This window comes from Silurus aristotelis (genome assembly GCF_946808225.1).
Source record: "Silurus aristotelis genome assembly, chromosome: 26".
Lineage (NCBI taxonomy): Eukaryota > Metazoa > Chordata > Actinopteri > Siluriformes > Siluridae > Silurus > Silurus aristotelis.
The window spans coordinates 17,259,449-17,284,448 of NC_139599.1; the positions used below are offsets into that span (position 1 = coordinate 17,259,449).

Consider the following 25,000-nt stretch of genomic DNA (forward strand, 5'->3'; position numbering starts at 1 on the left):
GAGATTGTGGAGCTGTTTTAGTGTGAGATTGTGGAACTGTTGTAGTGTGAGATTGAGGAACTGTTTTAGTGTGAGATTGTGGAACTGTTGTAGTGTGAGATTGTGGAGCTGTTGTAGTGTGAGATTGTGGAGCTGTTGTAGTGTGAGATTGTGGAACTGTTTTAGTGTGAGATTGTGGAGCTGTTTTAGTGTGAGATTGTGGAACTGTTGTAGTGTGAGATTGAGGAACTGTTTTAGTGTGAGATTGTGGAGCTGTTGTAGTGTGAGATTGTGGAACTGTTGTAGTGTGAGATTGTGGAGCTGTTGTAGTGTGAGATTGTGGAACTGTTTTAGTGTGAGATTGTGGAGCTGTTGTAGTGTGAGATTGTGGAACTGTTTTAGTGTGAGATTGTGGAACTGTTTTAGTGTGAGATTGAGGAACTGTTTTAGTGTGAGATTGAGGAACTGTTTTAGTGTGAGATTGTGGAGCTGTTGTAGTGTGAGATTGTGGAGCTGTTGTAGTGTGAGATTGTGGAACTGTTGTAGTGTGAGATTGTGGAGCTGTTGTAGTGTGAGATTGTGGAGCTGTTGTAGTGTGAGATTGTGGAACTGTTGTAGTGTGAGATTGTGGAACTGTTTTAGTGTGAGATTGAGGAACTGTTTTAGTGTGAGATTGAGGAACTGTTTTAGTGTGAGATTGAGGAACTGTTTTAGTGTGAGATTGTGGAACTGTTTTAGTGTGAGATTGTGGAGCTGTTGTAGTGTGAGATTGTGGAACTGTTGTAGTGTGAGATTGAGGAACTGTTTTAGTGTGAGATTGTGGAGCTGTTGTAGTGTGAGATTGTGGAACTGTTGTAGTGTGAGATTGAGGAACTGTTGTAGTGTGAGATTGTGGAACTGTTTTAGTGTGAGATTGTGGAACTGTTGTAGTGTGAGATTGTGGAGCTGTTTTAGTGTGAGATTGTGGAGCTGTTGTAGTGTGAGATTGTGGAACTGTTGTAGTGTGAGATTGTGGAGCTGTTGTAGTGTGAGATTGTGGAGCTGTTGTAGTGTGAGATTGTGGAGCTGTTTTAGTGTGAGATTGTGGAGCTGTTGTAGTGTGAGATTGTGGAACTGTTGTAGTGTGAGATTGTGGAACTGTTGTAGTGTGAGATTGTGGAGCTGTTTTAGTGTGAGATTGTGGAGCTGTTGTAGTGTGAGATTGAGGAACTGTTTTAGTGTGAGATTGTGGAGCTGTTGTAGTGTGAGATTGTGGAACTGTTGTAGTGTGAGATTGTGGAACTGTTGTAGTGTGAGATTGAGGAACTGTTTTAGTGTGAGATTGTGGAACTGTTGTAGTGTGAGATTGTGGAACTGTTGTAGTGTGAGATTGTGGAACTGTTGTAGTGTGAGATTGTGGAACTGTTTTAGTGTGAGATTGTGGAACTGTTTTAGTGTGAGATTGTGGAGCTGTTGTAGTGTGAGATTGTGGAGCTGTTGTAGTGTGAGATTGAGGAACTGTTTTAGTGTGAGATTGTGGAGCTGTTGTAGTGTGAGATTGTGGAACTGTTGTAGTGTGAGATTGAGGAACTGTTTTAGTGTGAGATTGTGGAGCTGTTGTAGTGTGAGATTGTGGAACTGTTGTAGTGTGAGATTGTGGAACTGTTGTAGTGTGAGATTGAGGAACTGTTTTAGTGTGAGATTGTGGAACTGTTGTAGTGTGAGATTGTGGAACTGTTGTAGTGTGAGATTGTGGAACTGTTGTAGTGTGAGATTGAGGAACTGTTGTAGTGTGAGATTGAGGAACTGTTTTAGTGTGAGATTGTGGAGCTGTTGTAGTGTGAGATTGTGGAACTGTTGTAGTGTGAGATTGTGGAACTGTTGTAGTGTGAGATTGTGGAGCTGTTGTAGTGTGAGATTGAGGAACTGTTTTAGTGTGAGATTGTGGAACTGTTGTAGTGTGAGATTGTGGAACTGTTGTAGTGTGAGATTGTGGAACTGTTGTAGTGTGAGATTGAGGAACTGTTTTAGTGTGAGATTGTGGAGCTGTTGTAGTGTGAGATTGTGGAACTGTTGTAGTGTGAGATTGTGGAACTGTTGTAGTGTGAGATTGTGGAGCTGTTTTAGTGTGAGATTGAGGAACTGTTTTAGTGTGAGATTGTGGAGCTGTTGTAGTGTGAGATTGTGGAACTGTTGTAGTGTGAGATTGTGGAACTGTTGTAGTGTGAGATTGTGGAACTGTTTTAGTGTGAGATTGTGGAGCTGTTGTAGTGTGAGATTGTGGAACTGTTGTAGTGTGAGATTGTGGAGCTGTTGTAGTGTGAGATTGTGGAGCTGTTGTAGTGTGAGATTGTGGAGCTGTTGTAGTGTGAGATTGTGGAGCTGTTGTAGTGTGAGATTGTGGAGCTGTTGTAGTGTGAGATTGTGGAGCTGTTGTAGTGTGAGATTGTGGAGCTGTTGTAGTGTGGGACTGTGGAACTGTTGAACTCTTGGACTGTGGGATTGGGGAACTGTGGAAGTGTGGGACTGTGGGACTGTTGGATTATGAGACTGTGAAACTGTGGGAACTTTAAGATTGTGGGACTTTAAAACTCTTGGAATGTGGAACTGTGAGAACTTCAGATATGCAGCTCCACACTTGTCTTGCATGGGTTTTGTTTTTAGACATGATGTGGACATCTTTTATCAGATCTGCTCCAGTTACTCCTCTGAATGGAGGGTTTGGGAATGTTGCAAGCCTCAAATAGCCGAGTTTATTGATCTAAATAAACGGAAGAAAAAACACCTAATGTTCAAAAAGTCAACTAATGAGTTCAGGGTCTGTTTGGACAGAATAAAGTCTAAACCGCCAAACACCCAAACATACAAACATTATTACTGGTTCTGCAGAAAAGTTTTGAACACAATGAGCTTTTCAAAGTGAGATAAAGACTCGTTTAAATATAAATATAAATATATCTGAAACTTAGTAGTGAGTTGATTCATTGATTGATTTGTTTTTCAAATAATCGATAATTAGCTTTTTATATTAAGATTCAGTGATTAACTCTGTTTCATTGAGTTTATAGTTCAGCGTTTAATTCATTGATTAGTTAATGAATAGTTAGTTTTTTTTATAAGTTTCATAAAATTCCACAGTGCACAAGTAATAAATAGTTGCAGTTGTACACACACGTCATCACGTACTCACGTTTATGTTAAACTCTTAAATATACTGACTTATTCCTCATCTGAATAAAACAGAGAGAAAAACAAGAATCAATTTACTACAAACCACAGAGGCACTGAGGAACCAACAGCTGAGGAACATTGGGGTTTCAAGCATGTCAAGTCATAAACATGTGGTGAAGCCTTTTACACACACACACACACACACACACACACACACACACACACACACACACACACACACACACACACACACACACACACACACACACACAGACACAGACACGTGCGCGCTCTTTCCATTAGGAAGCTGAACCCTTTCACACGCGACTCATCTCACCAGAGACTCTCTTGTCAGTGGGAATCTGCTTTTCTTTCTCAGGGTTTGTTTTTTCTCTTCTCCCCAAAGCTGAGGCTTTCACGTGTCAGTTTCCACTCACTCTCGCTCGGGCCTCGTGTCCACAGCTTGCACAATGCCGTTACAAATCCTGGGGGTTAAAAAACATTATGAATAACAGCCGTGATAAAAAGAATTTCATAACACGGAATACAAAATCCCTGTGCTTCTCTGCTTCGGGGGAAACCTGGGCTCCGTTACACAACCCGAGCATTTCTTCACACTAAGCTGGAATTTAAATTGCATAAAGAATCCTGAGTTTTCATGTCTTTTCGTGTATTTTTATGTGTTTTCATGTCTTTTCGCAGACATGCTTTTCACGATTGTGTGATTCCGTCAAACAGAATTTGTTCACGCTGTCAGTGTCTGGGGTGTCGTAAATTGATTTCTCAATCTTTCTAAGAAATAACAACAGAAACCCCATGACTATTTCTTGCAGCTCTGTTTCTGTCTCTTTTGTCCTCTAGAAAATAATTGCTATGTTCGGCTAGGATCTACAGGGTGAGGAATTGAAATTTCACAAACCATGCAACACAGCGTTTATGATACCACGTATTATCATTACTAGAAAATCAAATATACATGTCAAGAACCATGACCAAGAGCTCTCTACTTTCAAAGTGACTGACCAGCCAACAGAGTGAATTTTTAATAGCTAGCAGCTGTAGTAGCAGATCCGGGCCACCAGGGGGTGCTGCAGGAAGTAGAAGACTTTAAGTTATACTTTTTTTTAGTTTTAGTTATAAAATACTTTTCTTCTCATATTTAAGCTTGTTAGGAAGCTGGACTCAAAAACTCATGGTCAGCAATGATAGAGTGTTCCTGGAGCAGAGACGGTTGAGATCCAGGCTTAAGAACCCAACAGGGGAGTTGATCAGTGGTGAACCTTAAACTCCTCAACCTTTTTTTTTTTTTTTTAAATAAGGATATTAAATGTCTTTTTGGAACATTTAACTTTATTGTTTTGTTTTTCTGTGTCTACTGCAGATCCCACCTAATCAAAGTGAACTACCAATGAAATCACCATGGAATTAGACTCTTCCAGTAATCTGAGCACAGTCAGCGAGCCCCCGTCCCTCCATGTCGCATCGAACCACTCGTGCGATTTCCTCTCCTTCTCCATTTCTCACTACCAGCAGACTCTTGTGCCTATCATTTACTTTATAATCTTCACCCTGGGTTTCCTCGGGAACACGCTAGCTGTGTGTGTGTTGGGCCAGAAGTCGCTAAGGTGCACCGTTGCTAACACGTACCTGTTAAACCTGGCCCTGTCTGACCTGGTGTTTCTGATCGGGCTTCCGTTCTGGGCAGTGCACTACCTCCGGAATTACGACTGGCCCTTTGGATGGTTCATGTGCAAGCTGTGCGGCTCTTTGACCTCGCTAAACACCTACGCTAGCATCTACTTCATCATGGGAATGAGCATCGACCGATACCGCGTCATAGTCTACCCTCTGCAGTCGCACTGCCCCGAAAGTGTATATCACGCCCGCACTGTGTTTCACGCCCGGGGTGTGTGCGCCGTCATCTGGGTTCTAGCGACTCTCACCACCATTCCGGTGGTTGTTTTCCGGGAAACGTTTCACGCTGCAGAGTATAACGTAACAGCCTGTGTGCTAAAATATCCAAACACTCAATGGCACGGCATGGTCACGCTCAGCAAGAACATTTTCGGCTTCCTGATCCCGTTAATTGTCATCGCGACGTGCTACAGTCGAATACGGTGTCACCTGCTCACATCCCCGGATTTGGTGGAACCCAATTCGTTGCGTTTAGAGCGAGTGCGCCGCGTTGCCCTGGCCATCGTCACAGCGTTCTTCTTCTGCTGGTTCCCGTTTCACACCCTGTCCTTCATGGGTGTGCTGAAGGAGTTTGGCGTAAACTGGAGCTGTGAGGTTCAGCAGGTGATGAGCGTCATGATGGCTCCCGCGCTGTGTCTCGGCTTCGCCAACTCCGCCATCAACCCGCTACTCTACTGCTTTGTAGGGAATCGATTTCGCCAGCAGCTGCGGCGCCTCTGGAAGGTGAAAGTGCAAAAGATCGGAAAGCAGCGGAACGACTCGGTCAGCATACAGATCAGCTCCTTCTCACGGAAACTCAGCGAAACCAAGGACACAATGGGCTCCCTCAGTGTGGAGGACAAGCTGTAATTTATAGATTGTGCAGGATGGAACTTGGTGATGCAGGACGTTACGGGTCACAGGGTTCAAGCTGTTCAAGGTTTTGCTTCCTGAAACAACAGAGATCATGAATGTCAGCCTCAGATCTCTTGAACTACTAAGAATTCTGACCACCACACCAAACATCTCTGTATTCAAGCCAAAGAAACAACAAACATTTGTGATGTTCAACTCACAAAACAGCGACTGGAGAACAAACCACCAACTTCCACCAAGGACAAGAGTGAAAGCTGCATGTACTTGCACTATGGAAAATATGTGGATACCTGCATTGTCCACTCAGATGTGGTTCTTTCTCAAACTGTCAGTACAAAGGATGTCTTTGGATGCAGAAGCATGAAATTCTCCCCTTACTTGAAACTTGGAGACTCAAACCTGTTGCAGCATAACAATGACCCTGTGCACAAAGTCAGCTCTATGAAGATCTGCTTACTGTGGGTTGGATATGGTGGAAAATCTTCTGCTATAGCGCTCCAACACGTTTGGACATATTTGAGGCTAATTTCTTTACACTGACTGCACCCTACCTAACTACCTGCCTCCTCACCTACATCAGTACTTGACTTTACGAACACCCTTGTAGCTGAATAAATCTTCAGAAATCTACACAAAAATCTAAAATAACATCTTACCAGAAAAGTGGAGTTTAAGTTCATACTAATCTAATGGTCAGGTGTCCACAAACTTTTGTCCAAACCGTGTCTCTTCATAGTTTTTTCATTCTCATCATGGTCATCCATCATGGTGGTGTGAAGGACGACCTGTACTGCTCCCACATGCAGGAGTGGAGGACGCAGGAGTGGACGATTCACCTTCATGGGTCACATAAACAAGATCTAGATATTTCCTCACACTGAAGCACTAGAAATAATGTTTCCAGATGAAGCTAGCACAAGATGTAGTGCACTAAAGATATTTAAGACACTTGTGTAGTAATATATCTAAAGGACACAACTGTTTATTTGTTTTGACCAAACCTATTTAGCACGTAGCACCATATGTTCCAGGGAGGAGATGCTTCCTTACATCATGCTAACGATATCATGATGGTTTTTAGTCTGACAAACTGGTTGTAATATCACAATAAAGGCACATTTCACATATACACTTGTGTCGTTTGCTTCTTGGGTTAGCTAATGAAACAATTCATTATTAGCAACATAGCACTTACGCCAAAGATGTCTGACACTTTGTGTTTTGCTGCTGTTTTATGGACAGCTTGAATATTTAGTGTGCTTTTATTGGCTAATCTCTTGGCAAGTTTAGTGTGTGTGTTTGTGTGTGTGTGTAGGTGTGTGTGTGTGTGTGTGAGTGTGTGTGTGTGTGTGTGTGTGTGTGTGTGTGTGTGTGTGTCAAGTCAAGTTTACTGTATTTCTATTGCACTTTTCACAAACAGACATTCTCTCAAAGCAGCTTTACAGAATATAACAGTTAAGGTGAACAATGTGTGTTTATCCCTGATTAGTAACCATGGTGAAGAAAAAACTTTCTTAGATGAATGAGGAAGAAACCTTGAGAGGAACCAGACTCAAAAGGGGAACCCATCCTCATATGGGTGACATCAAGAGTGTGATTATAGTCTTTAAACACTACAGAACACTGGAGAGAGAGAACTAACATGAGCACTGGAGTGTGTGATTATGAGTAACTGTGTGTGTGTGTGTGTGTGTGTGTGTGTGTGTGTGTGTGTGTGTGTGTGTGTGTGTGTGTGAGACACAGTATGTATAGAGTGATACATTCTCTCAGTATCATTAGTAAAAACTGAAAACAAAACGGATGTGTGTGATATGAAGCTGAAACGTTTCTCGGGGAAGAGTGCGATTCATCACGCAGCTTTCTGACACGTTATTCAGTGTGTGTGTGTGTGTGTGTGTGTGTGTGTGTGTGTGTGTGTGTGTGTGGAGAGGGAGACGAGGTCCACCTCAGTGTTTTCTTTCTCAATCCCTCTAAATCCTGTTCACACCGACAGAGGAAGAAACGAGGATTAGATCAGTGTGTGTGTGTGTGTGTGTGTGTGTGTGTGTGTGTGTGTGTGTGTGTGTGTGTCTGTGTGTGTGTGTGTGTTGTAAATGATAAAAAATATAATACATTTGAGCTCCAATACATTTTCTTTTTAATAAAATAATGATTTTTTCAATCATATCTGCACAATAGGGTCAAAAGTATTGAGAATTTTCAACTCTGATGTGGTTCTTTTACAGAATGATCTTCTGCTATTGATCTCCAATATTATTGAAATCCTTTTGGATGAATGTGAACACTGACTGCACCCCAGGAACCTCCTCATCTTCTCACCTACATCACTACCTGACTTTACTAACACACTTGTAGCTGAATGAATCTCCACAACATCTAGTGGAACATCTTCCCAGAAGAGTGGAGCTCATTATACCAGGGAATGGAGACTCACTGTGGAAAGAAATGTCTTTGTGTTATTATGAGAGTGTGAACAACAGCAAAATTTCATTCTAATAAAGGACTAGAAAAGAAAAAACGTCCACTCGATTCAGAATTCCTGCAAATAAGTTTGAGCCCAAAACTTACAGTAAATAATTATTTTTTTTTATAAAAGTACAAATAAAAAACAATATATAAAAATTAAGCTCATAATTTCTGAATAAAAAAACAAAAAACAAAACACCTTCCTACTTGGAAACATGTGGCCTCGGCCCAAAACATGAGCAAAAACAAAGAAAAAATGAATCATAATAAACATCAAAAATCATAATTTCCGACTTACAACTAGGAAAAAAATTACAAGAAAATGGCTCATTCAATTAAAATGGCTGCCCCGTAAACATACACACACACACACACACACACACACACACGTAATACTACCTTCTTGAGTAAACAGATTTTCATATTTTGGTGAATATTTTATATTTTAAAGGAGTTAAAGTGGAGCGATCAATTAGCATAACGAGTGGACACTGTTGCTTAGCTGGCAGGGACGTAGCTGTTTCTACTCGAGCTCCACCCATCGTGATGGTATGAAGAGGGAAAGAAGAAGACGTGTTGAACGGTGAGACTTGACTCAGAATATTCTCACACACATTAATGCTTAGCGAGTGCAAACCCAGAGCATTAGAGCATCCAGAGTGTTCAGAGCATCCAGAGTGTTCAGAGCATCCAGAACTCCTCCAGGCCTCAGTGCTGGTTCATGTATCATTGCGCAGTAAATAAAGTGGTTTCTCTGTGTTTCTGTGCACAGTTTGTGGTTGCGAGTGGTTAAAGGGTGGCAAATGCTGAATAAGTCGATTTCAAAGACAAGCTGCTACTTCCTGTGTGTGTGTGTGTGTGTGTGTGTGTGTGTGTGTGTGTGTGTGTGTGTGTGTGGGCGAGAGAGAGAGAGAGAGAGAGAGAGAGAGAGAGAGCATGTGTACATTCCTTCCTGATTTCTGTATCACTTCTAAATGTATTAGTGCTGAACGACATCGTTCACTACAGAGCCTCTCTGATCGATCTCGGGATTCTGAGGGTGTTTGAGTGTGTGTGTGTGTGTGTGTGTGTGTGTGTGTGTGTGTGTGTGAGAAAGAGTTCAAAAGGTTTAAAGAGCAATAAGGATGGAAGGATTAGCGATGTACCATGGAGCCATCAGTAAAGAACAAGCTCAGAAGATCCTGGGAGCAGCAGGACGAGACGGGAGCTTCCTGATCAGAGACAGCGAGACCGTCCCAGGGTCCTACTGCATCTGTGTGCTGTATGTACTGCTGATACACACACACACACACACACACACACACACACACACACACACACACACACACACCATATATATATATATATAGTGGAGGGATTAATTTGTTCCTGAAAACCGCTCGTGTTCCTGGAGTATGCTCGTGCTCCTACAAAGATTTATACCAGTAAAACATCTCGTACGCTGATGTTCTCGTACTACAAGGCACTCGTACACCAGGGTTCCACTGTATAAATATATCAGAAATATATCATGCAAATTCTTTTCTTCTTAAGTCCACATTTACTCTTCTGGGTAGAAGTTCCCCTGGATTTGTGTGGAGATTCATTCAGCCACAAGCGTGTTAGTAAAGTCAGGTGGTGATGTAGGTGAGAAGGTGAGAAGGTGAGAAGGTTCCTGGGGTGCAGTCAGCGATCACATTCATCCCAAAGGTGTTCAATAGAGTTGGAGTTCTATAGCAGGAGATCTTCTACACACTTCCAACCCATTTATCTTCATAGAGCCGGCTTTGTGCACGAATGTCCTGCTGGACCAGGTTTGGGTCTCGTAGTTCAAGTGATGGTAAACTTTGTGCTAAAGGTTTGGAGAAGAACCACATACAGCTGCAAACCCAATCCTTTTGGCCCTAGCGCAGGTTTTTAGGACTTTTTTTTACTGTTGGGTTCATTGGAAGTTCCTCAGTAGGTATCTGCGAGACATTGAAGTTCGTGGTGTGTGAGCGATGAAGGTCGTGGTTATGATGAGGTTGAAACATTTTCTTTGACTAAACCACAACATCTGCATGAGTAAATTTGGACAAGCGTCAGGTACAGAATGAGATTTTACGTAGATGTGATTCATTTTTGAAACTTCTGAATTATTGAGTCAATAAAAAAAAAACATCTAAATTTCCCACCAAAAATAAAAATATTGCTTAACATGCGTTTTACATAAAAACATACAGTATCATCTCCAATGTGACAAAAGTATTGGGACACACAAAAAAAGGAAATTTTCCCTTCACTTGAACTAGAAGACCCAAAACCTGTTTCAGCATGACAATGCACAAAGCCAGTTCCATGAACATCTGCTTTCCATGGGTTGGAGTGGAAGATCTCCTGCTCTAGAACTCCAAACCTATTAAGATGAATGCAAATGCTGACTGCACCCCAGGCCTCCTCACCTTCTCACCTCCATCAGTACCTGACTTATTTACACCCTTGTGGCTGAATGAATCTCCACAAAATCTTCAGTGGAACATCTTCCCAGAAGAGTGGAGCTCATTATAACAGCAAATGGAAACTCAATGTGGAATGGGTGATTCAAAAATCACACCGCGATCTTCTGCTCAGGTCTTCACCACTGAATTCAAGCGAGTCGTGATCTCATTGGTCAGTTTGCGACATGTCCTAAATTCAAAGAAATCGTAACTCATCAAAACAATGAAAGCAAAAGCTGTAAAAGCATGAGCTGACTTTCGAACCCGACGCTTCACTACTGAATCTGAGCAGCGAAGTCTCATGTGACATTGTTCTCACTACTGATACCCACCTGCATATCTGGCCACTTCTGTATTTCAGGTTTTCAATACTTCCCTAACATCCAATTCCTCATAACTGTCTCAATATTCCATCTGTAACATCTCTACCACTGGCTCAGAAGAACACTGTCTCCATGGCCACAGTGTTTTATGGTGTTCCACCTCTTTCCTTCAGTCAGGATGGACGTAATGGAGGACGATTCAGTGATATTTTTAATGTAGTATTCTGTTGCTTTTGATGATATTTACAGCAAGCCTAATTGTAAGACTGTTTAGAAGAAACTGTTCCTGTGTATCATTTTACTTCATTTTGATTGAACAGAACGTGTGGCTGGAGTGAAGCCTTCGTTCTTTTCAATGGGACGTGGAAATAATTTGCCACTCAAAAAGGATCACGCCAAATGTAGGTGTTTTTCTCATCTGGCCGCCTTTTAACACCAGAAGATGTCAAGAACTGAGCAAGCCATCTAGGGGCAGTCGGGGCTTTTGAGCAGTCACATGACACTAACCGATATGTGGCAATTGTTAGATTGATGTTCAAAACTGTGAACCACAAATTTGAAAAAAAAAAACAATAACCTGAGGGTACAGATCTCGTTGCTTGGCCTTTAAATGACACCATGAATTTGTCAGTTCCTTCCAGAATAACAGAAGACCCTGCAACCTGACTCCAACTTTGTTCCAGCTGAGACATACCAAAACAGAACTTCCGCATTTTAAATAGATCTGCTGATCATTAGTGTTGAACTGTAACCCAAACACTGGCTCTGGTCTTCTCAGCCCTTTTCTCAGCCCTTCTCCTGGAATTCCTGTTTCCCTACAGATGTAGTGATTTCCTGTTCTCTAAGACATCACAGTGTATCCAGATACCAGGAGGACTTTCAAGGAATGCATAAAGTGCCTTCAAACACAACTGAAATATGCAGATGTCTGGTTAAGAGGAGCAGAATTCCAGACTGGGTTTTTTTCCCTTCTGAATACAACCGCATATGATTTTGCAGAAGTGTATCATTCAGATCGAGTCCAGTCCAAGATCTAAACTGAGCAAGTAACTGAGGGTTACGTGATTTGTTTGAGAAACAACAGACTTGCTGATGGTCTGGGATTTTAGTATAGGGATTTGGACATGAGGGAGCTCGGCTGTTAAGGTTCTGAACCACTCAATGGGAGGTTGAGAGTTCAAATCCCAGTGCAGCCATTCTGCCTCTGTTAAACCCTTAAGCAATGTCCTGAACTGTCAATTGCTCCAACAACCATGTGGGTACTGTGACCCTCAGCTTCAGTCCAGCTGGGTCATTCCCTTGAGGAAGAAGAACAGTGAGCACGACCGCTAATCTAAAACAAACGTTTCCAAATCTGGGCTTTCCGACATATTTTTTTTGTTATTTTGCCTTTGCTCTTAAATACAGATACTGTATTTATCTAATCTAAGCAATCAGATCTTCAGCACACTGTTCACACTGAGAAACACATGCAATAAGGGTGTGCCCTAAAGGAACGAGGAATCATTTAGGAAAACTGTTCTAAATCAGGGGGAGTGGTGGCTCCAGCGGTTAAGGCGCTGGGTTACCGATCGGAAGGTCGGGGGTTCAAGCCCCGGTATTGCCAAGCTGCCACTCTTGGGCCCTTGAGCAAGGCCCTTAACCCTCTATGCTCCAGGGGACCCTTACGAGAAAAATAAACCAAGGACCGTGACGTCGGAGCGACGTGGGGCCGCCTTCCCATGGGCTCACCACCTGCAGAAGGGACCGTAAGGGACCGGTGCTGAGAGGATTGGGCAGCAGTCGAAGGCGGGGGCCTTGACAGCCCGATCCCTGGACACGGAGAAGTGTCTGGGGAATCTGCTTAGACTGCTGCCCCCGCGACCCGAATTACAGAGAAGAGGAATGAATTAATGAATGTTCTAAATCAGAGATAAATACAACATGATAAATCCAACATGCAAATACCATGAATACGAGTCCTAAGAAAACTTTTTGTGCAAACTGTAATGAATGGACATTCGGTGTTGAGGATGAGGATGGGTTTCCTTTCAGTCTGGTTCCTCTCCAGTTTCCTTCCTCTTTGGTATCAAAAAGTTTCGAGATTTGCACCGTATTCAAGAAACTTTATTTATCTACATTTCCACACAATCACCTTCAAACCAGTCCTGCACAGTAATACAGCTCCCAGCATTCTTCTGGAACGTGTCATGGAGTCTTCATTTTGAAGCGTGTCAAACTCCTTCTGTGATTCATGCCGGACCTCCTAAAATGGCAACCTTTGAGCTGGGCAACGGTGTGGCTTGGATTAGACCTCCAAAGGCCAATGCCTGTAGCCACTAAGCTCAGGTGGGAGCCTGAGCACCATTGGTTTACCCTGGCTGGTGGGTTCAAACCTGACACCAATCTCTGGACTACAAATCTGTACTGCATTTTTTTCTGCATGTGCACTCTTTAATAGAAGCTCTCTCTGAGTTTTGTCTCTGGACCTGCCTGATTCATCCTGATCAATCCCAACATCTGGATGGAATTCTCCTCCATTGGAAACTGCTGAAGATGGCTCCACATGAACAGTATTATGATCCATGAGGTTACTGTAGAAAGTTAAACTCAAGAACCTTGAAGATGAACTTGGACTGTAATTAGGGCTTAAACTGTTGTGTACAGTTTTGCAATAAAATGTCCATCAGTAAACAGGTGAGAACCTCAACAACGATGGAATTATAATGAACGGAAATCTGGTGTCAGGATGAACATGAGTTCCCTTATGAGTCTGGTTCCTCTCAAAGTTTCTCTCTCATTCCATCTCAGGGACGGTTAAAAGAATACAGCTTCACAGTGTTTAGATTATTCCAGCGATTCCTGCTAAGATCGGTGATGACTGATCTTCCAAAATTCATAAGCTGCTCTGTTTTTCTCTCTCTGCAGGTGTGATCAGTGTGTGTTCACCTACAGGCTCTTCCAGATCGAGGGCAAAGTGTGGAAAACAGATGTACGTGATGATGCACTCACAGTGAACAGGCTTTTACACCTCTGACTATGCATTTCCCCCCAATGATCCAACAGTCGCTTAAAGTGTGTTCAGAAACATGTAGACCCCAGTGTGAGGAAGTTCTGCATGGATTTTAAACCTGGTGCTCAACTTTATTACCCAAAGACTGCAAAGAACATGTGGGTCATTTATCAAGGAAACCAGGCAAATAATAATCCATGAGATATTTATTAGGTTTTATTTATTACCGTTGTCTATTTTTAAACATTGTGTGTGTGTGTGTCTCCAACACATGGTTGATCTAAACATATGAGAGGACTCTCATGGTTGTATTCCCTGTTCTCTGTGTTGTCCAGACGGCTCCCGGGGTGAAGGAGCGACTCTTCCGAAACGTCCAGAACCTCCTGGCGGCGTATCAGGAACCGGACCAGGGCATCGCCATTCCTCTGCAATTTCCTGTAAATAACCCTCACGAGCGACCCCTGAAACTCCCACCACGGACACACATCCCCCCCTGAAATCCTGCATTACTAAACAGCACCGTGACTGTACACGTGACGCACGTGATGTACATGACCGCGTCATCATCCGGAGACGAGTTACATGAAGGCAATCATTTACACGTTATTACAAAAGAAATGATTCATATTCTGATGTTTTTGTGTTAATACATAATTAAATATCTTTTTTTTAACTTTTATTCCTTTTTATTGTTTTGCATTTTTTAAAGTTTATTCCTTCAAAATTTAAGAGTAAATAAATTATTAATTATTATACTTTTCTTTTCTTTACATATTTACACACTTTTTTCCTTCATTTTCTTTTTGTAAATATGTCATTATATAAATAACAAATGAAAGAATTAATGAACAAATCATTTTTTATCACTTTATACTTTTTTTTATAAAAATTTCCAGCTGGCGGTTCAGAAAACTGCTGAATTTTAATGATAAACTTTAAAAAAAAATGTAACAATAAGCATCATCTCACACACCGAATTAATCCTACACTATTGGGCCAAAAGTATTGGGACACCAGAGTCTTCCATCCATATGTGGTTCTTCCAAACCGTTAGCACAAAGCTGAAGACACACGTTTGCATCAGACGTTTCTGGATGCAGTAGCATGAAGTTCTTCGCGTGGACTAGGAGACCCAAATCTAAATGGGCATGGGCTGGCGTGAAGATCCTGAATGGGCTGCTACAGTGCTCTGACCTCAACCCTACTAGGATAAATGTTTTCATGCTGACTGCACCCCAGGCCTCCTCACCTTCTCACCTACATCAGTATCTGACTTTAGTGACACCGTTCTGGCTCAATGAATCTCCACAAAAATCCAGTGGAACATCTTCCCAGAAGAGTGAGTTGATTATAACAGAGAATGGGGACTCACTGTACAATGTGTGTGTGTGTGTGTGTGTGTGTGTGTTTTGTTCTTCATTAGCACCAAAAAAAAAGGCACAACAGTTAAAAAAAAAATCACTCAGCTCTCGGATTCCATTCTGAAAAACACATTTCCTTCTACAGATGGTTTTATTTCACTAATTAGCTTTCGTTTTTCTGAGGCAAGGAAACACACACACACACACACACACACACACACACACACACACACACACACCGCAATCAAAATCGAATACGGTAGGTTTTGCAGTTTTACTCCTCGCTGTGTTTTCTTTAACATTTGAACGTTGACAGTGCCCCCTAGTGGAGAGCCTCAAACACTACAAGTGTCTGTAGTGGAAACGACACTTTCTGAGGCTGAAATGTATAATTCGTAATCTATTTATTTCTGTTAAACTGCTTCAGGACAATTCAATCCATTGTTAAAAGCGCTATACAAATAAAATGAGGTTGAATCGAACTGAACAGCACGCATTTCGGAAAAATGCGAAGCATGTAAAGGTTACAAAATAAATCGTATAATAATAATAATAAGAAGAAGAAGAATAAGAAGAAGAATAATACCACCACCTGTGAAAGGTCACGCCATTCGTTGAACTTCACATCATGTTTTACTTGTGGATTTGCGAACACATTTTCAACCATCTGAGCATTCAGCTTCTATACACAGCACAGAGAAAGACAACGGCAACACTCCATTGTTTTTATTATGATTTTTTTTACGTATAGCTGCTCAAACGAAGTTTTGTTAGCAATAGCGACGATGGTCGAGTATTCAGTCATCGAGCGTTTCTTCTCCAGCTCCTGATCTCGCACATAATTCTTCCTCTAAACATTCCTCTCCGCTCCTTTCTCAGTCCGGTCGATCGTGATAGCGAGGTGACTTTATGAATTGTCTTCATGGCAGCAAAATGACCCCGAAAAACTCCACCCTCCCAAACCCCCCACCCCCGCCCCCCCCAGCCTGTGACCTCACGGGTTCCTCGGTTCTGCGGTTCTGCAGTTTCTTATCGGTGCTGAAAAGGAACTGAAGCTTTGCCGGTTAAACCCCGGTTCTTTTAGTGGTTTGGAAAAGCGCAAGACGGCAGCAGATTAGGCACACGATCAAAGTCCAGAAAAAACACAGCCAGCATGCCATTTAAACTAAAGATTCCGGCATGACGTTCAAAAAGATTCCAGAATGTCATTCATGTAGATGGTTCCGGAACGCCCTTTAAAACCAGAATTCCAGAATTCCCATTTTAGTCACAGGAGTCCTGAATTCAATTCACATTAGAGATTCACATATTGAACACGATTCCGGAATCCAATTTAAACAAGAGATTCGAGAATTCCCATTTCTGCAGAACATTCTTGGAATTTTCATTTGAACAGAAACCATCACCGGCAAACCGGGCAGAAGATTTCATCTTAATACTTTAAAAGAACATGGCAGAATTCCGGGGAATGCCACTTTGAATAATAACAATACTGCGTGTTGGTTTTCTTTATAAAAGTAAGCAAATAAAAAAAGAAACCCAGAAACGAAGTAATAATTAATTGCAGAATTCCTTTGAAACTGGAGGCTCCGGAATGCTACTCGAGTTAATCGGGTTTTTATGTGTTTGTTAGTTTGTTTGTTTTTTTGCAAACCGGTTCCCTGTAAAAAACTTTGGAGATTTTGTAGTTTCATTTAAACATAATAATAATAATAATAATAATAATAATAATAATAATAATAATAATAATAATTCCAATAAGAAAAATTCTGGAATGCCATTTAAAGAGCAGATCCTGGAACGTCGTTTCAACATAAATTTAGCGGAATGGCAATTTTCAAAGGGAAGGAAAAAAACGTGTAAAAAATGACAGAAAACCAGAAAAAAACCCGACTAAAAAATAGATTAGACAAAAGATAAAATCCCGGATTGCGTCGCAAAGCAGACGATTCTGCAGTTCCTATCGAATTCCGGAATGCTGTTTAAAACAGAAAGATCCTCTAAAGCAGGTGATAGTAGAAGGCCACAGGAGTGAGGGAACGCCGTCGGGCCGTGTGATATGTGACGGTTTTCCAATCCGAGGCGTCCGAATCCACGAAAGAAAGCTGAAAGATAATGTTCCCGGGAATTATATCCTTAATTCACACCCCCCCCCCCCCAAGTTTCCTTTTTCTATCACTTTAACTTCCACGTGATCTTTCCACACAGACGGATGAGCGTAGGGTCTGCACGCGACGTCGCACTCGTCACGCCGGATATTTTCAGGATATTCACAAGGGCGGTTTTGTGTTCAGGTCTTTTCGCCGGGGAGATTAAGGAAAGCAGAGGCATTTCAGGTCCGAACAGAAGGCTTTTGCGTCACGAATAAAACATTAACACAAAAAAGTAATAAATGTAAAGCTTGCAAACAGGGCACTTCCTCAAATAACATCATGATGCATCGTTTGATCGCATTCCAGAGTCTAAGAAGTCTTTCTTTGTTTTTGTCTTGGCAACATCCTGGAAAGAAAGCTGAGAAACGCTTGTGTGTGTGTGTGTGTGTGTGTGTGTGTGTGTGTGTGTGTGTGTTACCTACGCCCAGCGTCAGTCTGTCTGATTAGCTGTACATTAAATGGACTATCAGCCAGTTCAGGATGCTGTTCGACAGGCAGGATGTAAAATCCGTCGTAACCCGTGACGTGCCCCTCGGAAAGAAGCTCCTCCTTCTCTTTCTCCGTCCACGCCTTGATTCCTCCTTCTCCCTCGCGTACTCGTCTCTGCTCCATTAGCCACGCCCCTCGCACCGCCCTCGCCCGCGCCGTCTCGATGACTCGCACTCGTTCCTCGTCCGGCGTCGCGCCATAGCGCACGTGCAAACCGAGCGCCCCCTGCTGGAGGACGATTTCTGCAAAGCGGCGCGTTTCTCCACCCATTACCGCGCTCATTTGCGAAACCGACACGTTCACGCCGTTCTCCAGAACCCTGGCTCCGCCTCCGACTCCGACCACGGCAAGGTCCGCTTCCAGCGAGCTAGCCTTGCAGAAATAGTGCGTGTCGCGCCCGGAGACGGTGAAGTGGAGGTCGCTTAAGTAGACAGCGCCTTTCAGGAGCGACGCCACGCGACGCCCGTCCTCGCTAGCCACGCCCACTATCTCCGTCACCACGACACCTTCGTGGATAGCAAACTTCACACCTTTGCCAAAGATGGAGGAGAGGGCGGAGAAGCCGGGCCGGAGCGTACGCTTGGTTCCCGGCTTCCCGTTGGCCGAGCTCATGGGGAGGCGGTCCAATGAGATGAAGCTCTGAAGTCGCTTCTGAAGCTCACACTGAACTCCAAGAACAACCTGAAAACAGAAGCAGGACAGAGGGAGAGGGTATCGTTAATCTACCATGTACTTTAGATAAATTCTTTTATGCCCGTTTCATACTTGAAATATTTCCCATCAGACCTTGTTCGGCTCCCAGCTGTGTGTTCGTGTCTGTGTGTTCATCATCTCGTATGTGTGTTGGGTTTTCTCCACCGGCAGCGTGGGAAAGCCGGGAACTACGTTATGGAGTTGGAAGCCAAACAGCTGCAGCCAGCTGCTAACATCTGCCCCCACATACACACACACACACACACACACACACACACACACACACACACACACACACTTTCATTTGAGTTGAGTCAAACTTACAGAAAAGCATGTCCAAGACATCGGGAATTAAAATAATTTCACAGTAACCATAGCAACCTGTAGGCAGCAAGGCCATAAGGAACATTATAATCTATAATCTCACCTGTGGTAAACTTGGTGACATCTTGCACGTCGCCCAGCGGGTTGTTGTTCTTGAACGCATACAGGTTGAGCGGTTTGGGATCCTCGCTCATCTCCGCCCAAAGGTCGTGATTGGGCGTGGTCCATCTCCCAGCGACGGTGTCGTAGTCACGGCGCCCGATGCGGACCAGGCGCGTGAGGGGGTCGTAGAGCCCTCCGTGGAACCCGAACGGCAGCGCGAAGGCCGAGTTCGAGTCGCGGTAGACGTCTCCGTACGGCGTGTATCGGATCTCCTTGACCACGGTGCCTCGGCTGCTAAAGATGGCGAGCGGCGTCCCTGCAACGTCACACGCCACGTAGAACTCCTCGCCGCTGCTCATCTCCATAGCAATCAGGTGACCCTGCAGGTCGTAGTAGAGCGAAGTGATCTCGGAGGCGGCGTGATCGTAAAGATGCGTGACGCGGGTCGGTTCATTTAGATCGGCGTAGAAAAACTGAACCCGTGTACCATCGCTGGTTTGCGTGAAAACGCGTCTTCCGAGTCCATCGTACCGATAGGAAATGCGCCGGCCCGTCTGGCGATCTACCGCCCCCTGTAGGTGACCGTTAGCGCTGTAACGGAACACAAGGGTGCCACGTGAGTGCAGGAACCCATCCTCGTCCATGCGGTACTGGACATCTCCAAGGCGCGTGATGCGATCTCGGAGATCGTAGCGTATCGGTGTTAGCCGTCCGTTAATGTTGATGTCGCCGTGACTCAGCAGATTGATGTTTCCGTTCAGGTCGTAGCCGTAGCGCCACATGGGACGGTCATCTACCGACACTGATGCCAGCTGGCCGTCTGCGTCGTAGCGGTAAGTGTGGCGCGTGACGTTAGCATCGACGCCGACGCGCACGTCGCACGCGCTGACGTGTCCCGCGCCATCGTACTGCAGCGTCATCCAGAAGGCTATAGACTTCAGGATCTCATACTGGACCTCGATGAGCTGCCCGTTCGCATTGTAGATCTTGGTGTGCTTCATTGCGTGTGTTGTGATCACCTGGTTCAGATCATAGCTGATCACGCTGAACTTGCCGAACTGCTCGATACGTCCTGACACGTCCACGTATCGGTACAGGTCGATGGGAAGCGGTGTCTCGTTGATCATCGCCTGCATGCTTGTGACCCGGAAGTTGTTGTAGCTGTAGTCGAAGCGTGCGTTCACTAAACCCTCCTCACTAAAACGGTAGATCTGACGACCCACTAACGGACCTGACGGGAACAACAGACACAATGGATTCAAATTAAGAATTTATCACACACACACACACACACACACACACACACACACACACACACACACACACACACACACACACACAAACAAATAATTTTATTAGCATAATATCTTGCTCCAAAAGCATGTTGACACCTGACTGGTGTAAGTTTCTTCTAAATATTCATTCATTCCACATTAAGTCTTCATTTCCTGTGGAAAGCAGATCTTCATTGAGCTGGATTTGTGCATTGACTTGCTGCAACAGATTTGGTTCTCCTACTTGGTGAAGTAAAGGAAAGATTCATGCTGCCGCATCCGAAGACGTCCTACACAATTGTGTGCCTCCGACTTTGTGCTAACAGTTTGGAGAAGAACCACATATGGCTGGAAAAGTCATACTTTGTGTGTATTGTCGTTGCCGTTCTGACAGCGTAACGGAACGCTATATCAAAACAAAAATGCTAACGTGGCTAACAGTTCGGACAGTCTCTAGCTAGCATGAAGGATTTGTTTGTCTGCCTCAGCAAAATAAAAGTGATGATGTTTACCCCCCCCCCCTGCGCTTTGTATTACTACGGCAAATCAGATTAACATAAGATCCAATAAAATGAAGAAATGATTAGCCACATTAGCAATTCTGATGATTTATATCAGCCGTCGCTTCGCCGCTCACCGATGCTGCGAGTGTCAGCACGAGGCCTCGGATTCACAGAAACAGATTTTTCTCTTTTACACTCTAATGAAAAGTTATGTGGCTCTTAAATCAGCGCTCGTCTCGGGGACGCAGTAAATATGAAGCGATGCGTGGCATAAAGGAATATTACGCCCCTCAAAATGCTAATGTGGCTAATATAAACAGACGCTAGCAGCGCCGACTAGCAGGAGTGATTTGTAGAACGCGCTGGAAGCTTCTTGTCCTCATTAGGCGTTTGTCTACATGTATACGTATATCATATGTTTTATGGTTAAAAAATGTAATGAGGATAAGACCTAGCATAAGCATTCGCTAGAACTTTCTCACCCGAATCGTAGTTTCTGAAATATAAACGTGATAATGTGCATTACACAAACATTTTTTAGGTAAATTTGTATGTAAGTAAAAATGCTAACTGTGGACAAAATCTAGCAAAAGCAATTATGTTAGATGAAAAAAAGCTACAGTTCAAACGCAATAATTGACTAGCATTAGCCATTTAAGTAGCTTAATGCTAATATATTGCTGTAATAATCCATATTTGGTTTGCTAGCTAGCTAAGATCGTTAGTTCGATGTTAAAGTTAGCCATTGTGAGCGCACGATTCTCTTCTGATTCCAGTCCAGTGGTTAATAATTTGCGTATGTTATATTTAGCACTCACCCGTCTGCCTGTAGCGTATGGTGCACACAAAGCCCTCCTGCATCAGGTGGATGGTCTTCAAAGCCCCCGAGGCCTCGTCGTAGGTGAAGCTGACCACCGTCGAGTCATAAAGGACCTCGCTGAGACGTGACGCTCGACCGTATCTGTATGCGACACGCCTCCCCGATCCCAGGTACAGCGTCCGGAGGAGGCGCCCGTCGTGGGCGTAGTCCTGAACCACAGAGTGGGCGGGGCCATCCGGGGGCGTGTAGGTGTTGCGGTAGTAGCCGATGGAGAGCGCCGTCTGCAGGCCATGTTTCACCATGCTGGGCAGAGTGACGGACAAGAGGTGGTCCATCTGATCAAACTCGAACGTGTAGCGACGCTGACTCTGCAGCAACAGCTGGATAGACTGAGAGAGAGAGAGAGACCATGAGAGAGAGAAAGAAAATATTGAACAGCAATGACGGAACTGTAATGAATGGGTTTTGGGTGTTGTGGTTAAGGATGGGTTCCTTTTTCATCCTGGTTCCTCTCTAGGTTTCCTCCTCATGAAGTCTCCTGGACTTTTTCCTCGTCACTTTTGCCACTAACTCGAACTTATACATTCATATTTTATAACTTCTTTATCTCCGTAAAGCTGTTTGGAAAAATATACATTATTTAAATGAGCTGCACAAATAAAACAGATCATAACTATAAAGATGAGTTCACTGGGTTTAGAAACAAGTTAGTTAATGACTATTACTTCTATTAGGAAATTAAAACTGATTTCAAATTTCTGAATTTTCTATTTATTTAGAACTAATTCAATATATTTTTTTATTTATTAAACATTTAAAACAAATTTTATTTTTTATATAAAATTAAATTACATAACATTTTTTTAATCAGACATTTCAATTTTCCATTCATTTTTTTATTAGACATTTTTTTGGCCAATTTGATTAGGAATTTAAAACGTTATTTTAATTTTTTAAACAGGAATTTCATGTTTAAAATTATTTTAATTAGGCACTATTAATTTTTAAATGTTTTAATCAAGTATTTCAACATTTCTTTGCGTTTGAAATAATATACAATAAAAAAGTCGAGCTTTGGTCAGGTCATTTTTACAGCAATTTTTTAATTAAAGTGAAAGTGTACATTGGATATTTTATAAGCACTTTTTACTATAACTTAGTTTTGTTATATAAACTGTTACGGTGATTATGCGAGATGGTCCATGATAAACGCTTACCTTCTCCAGGAAGGTGTAGCTCCAGGTGTTGCCGTTGGCCCAGGTGCGGCTGACGAGCCTGGCGTTGTCGTAGTCTCTGCGCTCGCTCCAGTTCCCTCTCTGGATGAGGGAGACGAGACCCGTGGTGGTGTAGCTCACCTTCACCTCGCTGAACCTGCTGGGAGTCCAGAGCACCGGGAGGCCGAGCTCGTCGTACTGAACACGCAGCGTGAACTTACGGTGATCGTCGTAAATCTTCCCCACGCGAGTCGCCTGGTTGTAGTCGATCGAGAGCACATTCCTGTTGTGAGCCTGAAACAGAGGTTTCGAAATGATTTATATACTGATTTATCAGACTGTACAGATTTCATGGCCTGGTTCTTTACACATGCAGTCCAACACACTCACACACACACACACACACACACACACACTCACACACACACACACACACAGATACTGTGCAAATGGGAATCAATAGGCTCAGTGTAGAGAATCACGTCGTGAAATGATTTACAGAGTCAAGTACTGTGGAGTTCTCTCTCTCTCTCTCTCTCTCTCTCTCTCTCTCTCTCTCTCTCTCTCTCTCTCAATTTCACATTGAGTCCCTGTTTGCTGAAATAAGAAGCTCCACTCTTCTGGGAAGATGTTCCACTAGATTTTGGATTGTGCTTGTGGATTGTACAACTGTGTGTCTCCAACTCTGGAGTAATAATCTGGTGAAGAATCACATATGGAACTTTTTATATATATATATACTTTTTATACTCTGTGTGTGTGTGTGTGTGTGTGTGTGTGTGTGTGTGTGTACCCGCAGTCTGCGTTCGTAGACACTATAGTTGCCTCGGCTCTGCTCTCGTCTCTGCCTCCACTCGATCAGGCTCGAACTCTGTTCTCCTGGCAGCGTGATGTTGAACCTGCCCACGGTGGGGTGGATCGCCCCTGGCAACAGCCCCGGTAATGGCCCCGCCCCCATGTTGGGCTCCGTGCTTAGAGTCACATCCATACCGCTGGAGTATGTGGCGGACAGAGAACCGTCTCCGCTCACACGATACACACTCGCCGCATGACCTGCAGAGCGACAGAGAGGGTCTGGCTGTTAGAAGCTCCACCCTTTTTTATTGATATTCGATAACGATGTTTCCAAACACACACACACACACACACACACACACACACCTTGCCGCAGAGTATACATCGTACTGTCCTCGGAGTGGTTAGTGATGGTCATGAAGTGCCCTCGGTTTGAAGTGCACTCCACCCTGACCGAGCTCTCCATGATGCCGTGGTACCCACTGACCTCTCCCGTCGGCAAGGTCATGTTGATCAGGTGCCCGTCGATGTCGTACCTGTGTGAGGAAATGGAGAGTGTGTGCTTTCTGAACTTTTTTAAGCAATTGGTCTTAATGGCAAGACGGCAAGATGTTCATCACCATTATCACCATCAGCATCACCGTCACAGCGAATGAAAAACAAGCAGCTCTGCATGGGTGATCTGTCACACTGCTGAGGAGACGATGAAAAAAAACCCCTGACCTTCAAATGAATTTACTATCTGCCCAAAGACACGACTATTTGTCCACTATGAGACAAGCTATTTGACTTACTCACAAACACACCCATTTGTCCAATAAAAGGCAGGGCATTTTGTCCATTAAAAGATACAAATATTTGTCCCACTTAAAGACACATTCACTTGTGTACGAAAAGAAACACACACTTACTCAGACACACACATTTGTCCAATAAAAGGCGTCTATTTGGCGTTTATTAAAGACACGTATTGGTCTAACTCAAAGACACGCCCATCTGTTTAATTTAAAGACACGCCCATCTGTTTAATTAAAAAACACGCCCATATGTTTAATTTTTAAGACACGCCCATTTTACTTACTCAAAGACAAGGCCCATTTATTTATTTAATGACACGCCTATTGGTAAAAGACATTTACCCATTTTAGGACACACCCACGTGACTGTCCCACTTCAGTGCAAGGACCCTTCAGTCCTTCATAAAGAACAGAGACCTTAAACTGAACTTTAAAGTGTGTTGTGTTTTTCACCACTCGAGGGCAGTGTGGCTTTACAGCTTACAGAGAGCTCTATAGTCCCATAATCCCTGTAAACAGCACCAGTGTGTGTGTGTGTGTGTGTGTGTGTGTGTGTGTG

At 43.4% G+C, this 25,000-nt stretch overlaps 3 protein-coding genes across 3 annotated transcripts in view; 2 read left to right on the forward strand and 1 right to left on the reverse strand.

Annotated features, from left to right (window-relative positions):
- agtr2 (angiotensin II receptor, type 2) overlaps positions 1-6,804 on the forward strand; it is an 11,256-nt gene extending 4,452 nt beyond the window's left edge. Inside the window, exon 2 of the mRNA XM_083530970.1 lies at positions 4,511-6,804. Coding sequence (XP_083387096.1) covers positions 4,549-5,673 — 1,125 coding nt within the window. The 5' untranslated portion in view covers positions 4,511-4,548 and the 3' untranslated portion in view covers positions 5,674-6,804. The remainder of the gene's footprint in view (positions 1-4,510) is intronic.
- A 1,986-nt stretch (positions 6,805-8,790) lies between these two features.
- sh2d1aa (SH2 domain containing 1A duplicate a) lies at positions 8,791-14,782 on the forward strand. The gene is made up of 3 exons (XM_083531013.1): positions 8,791-9,406; positions 13,832-13,895; positions 14,252-14,782. Exons 1-3 carry the CDS (start codon positions 9,270-9,272, stop codon positions 14,411-14,413), a joined length of 363 nt encoding a protein of 120 aa, XP_083387139.1. The 5' UTR covers positions 8,791-9,269; the 3' UTR covers positions 14,414-14,782.
- A 2,128-nt stretch (positions 14,783-16,910) lies between these two features.
- The window catches only part of tenm1 (teneurin transmembrane protein 1), a gene marked incomplete at its 5' end in the record, with an annotated part of 65,718 nt that continues 57,628 nt past the window's right edge, over positions 16,911-25,000 (reverse strand). The window contains 7 exons of the mRNA XM_083531446.1: positions 16,911-18,600; positions 18,706-18,848; positions 19,040-20,269; positions 21,634-22,024; positions 22,853-23,143; positions 23,643-23,902; positions 24,011-24,180. Of these exons, the coding sequence (XP_083387572.1) occupies positions 17,845-18,600; positions 18,706-18,848; positions 19,040-20,269; positions 21,634-22,024; positions 22,853-23,143; positions 23,643-23,902; positions 24,011-24,180 (3,241 nt within the window). The 3' untranslated portion in view covers positions 16,911-17,844. The remainder of the gene's footprint in view (positions 18,601-18,705; positions 18,849-19,039; positions 20,270-21,633; positions 22,025-22,852; positions 23,144-23,642; positions 23,903-24,010; positions 24,181-25,000) is intronic.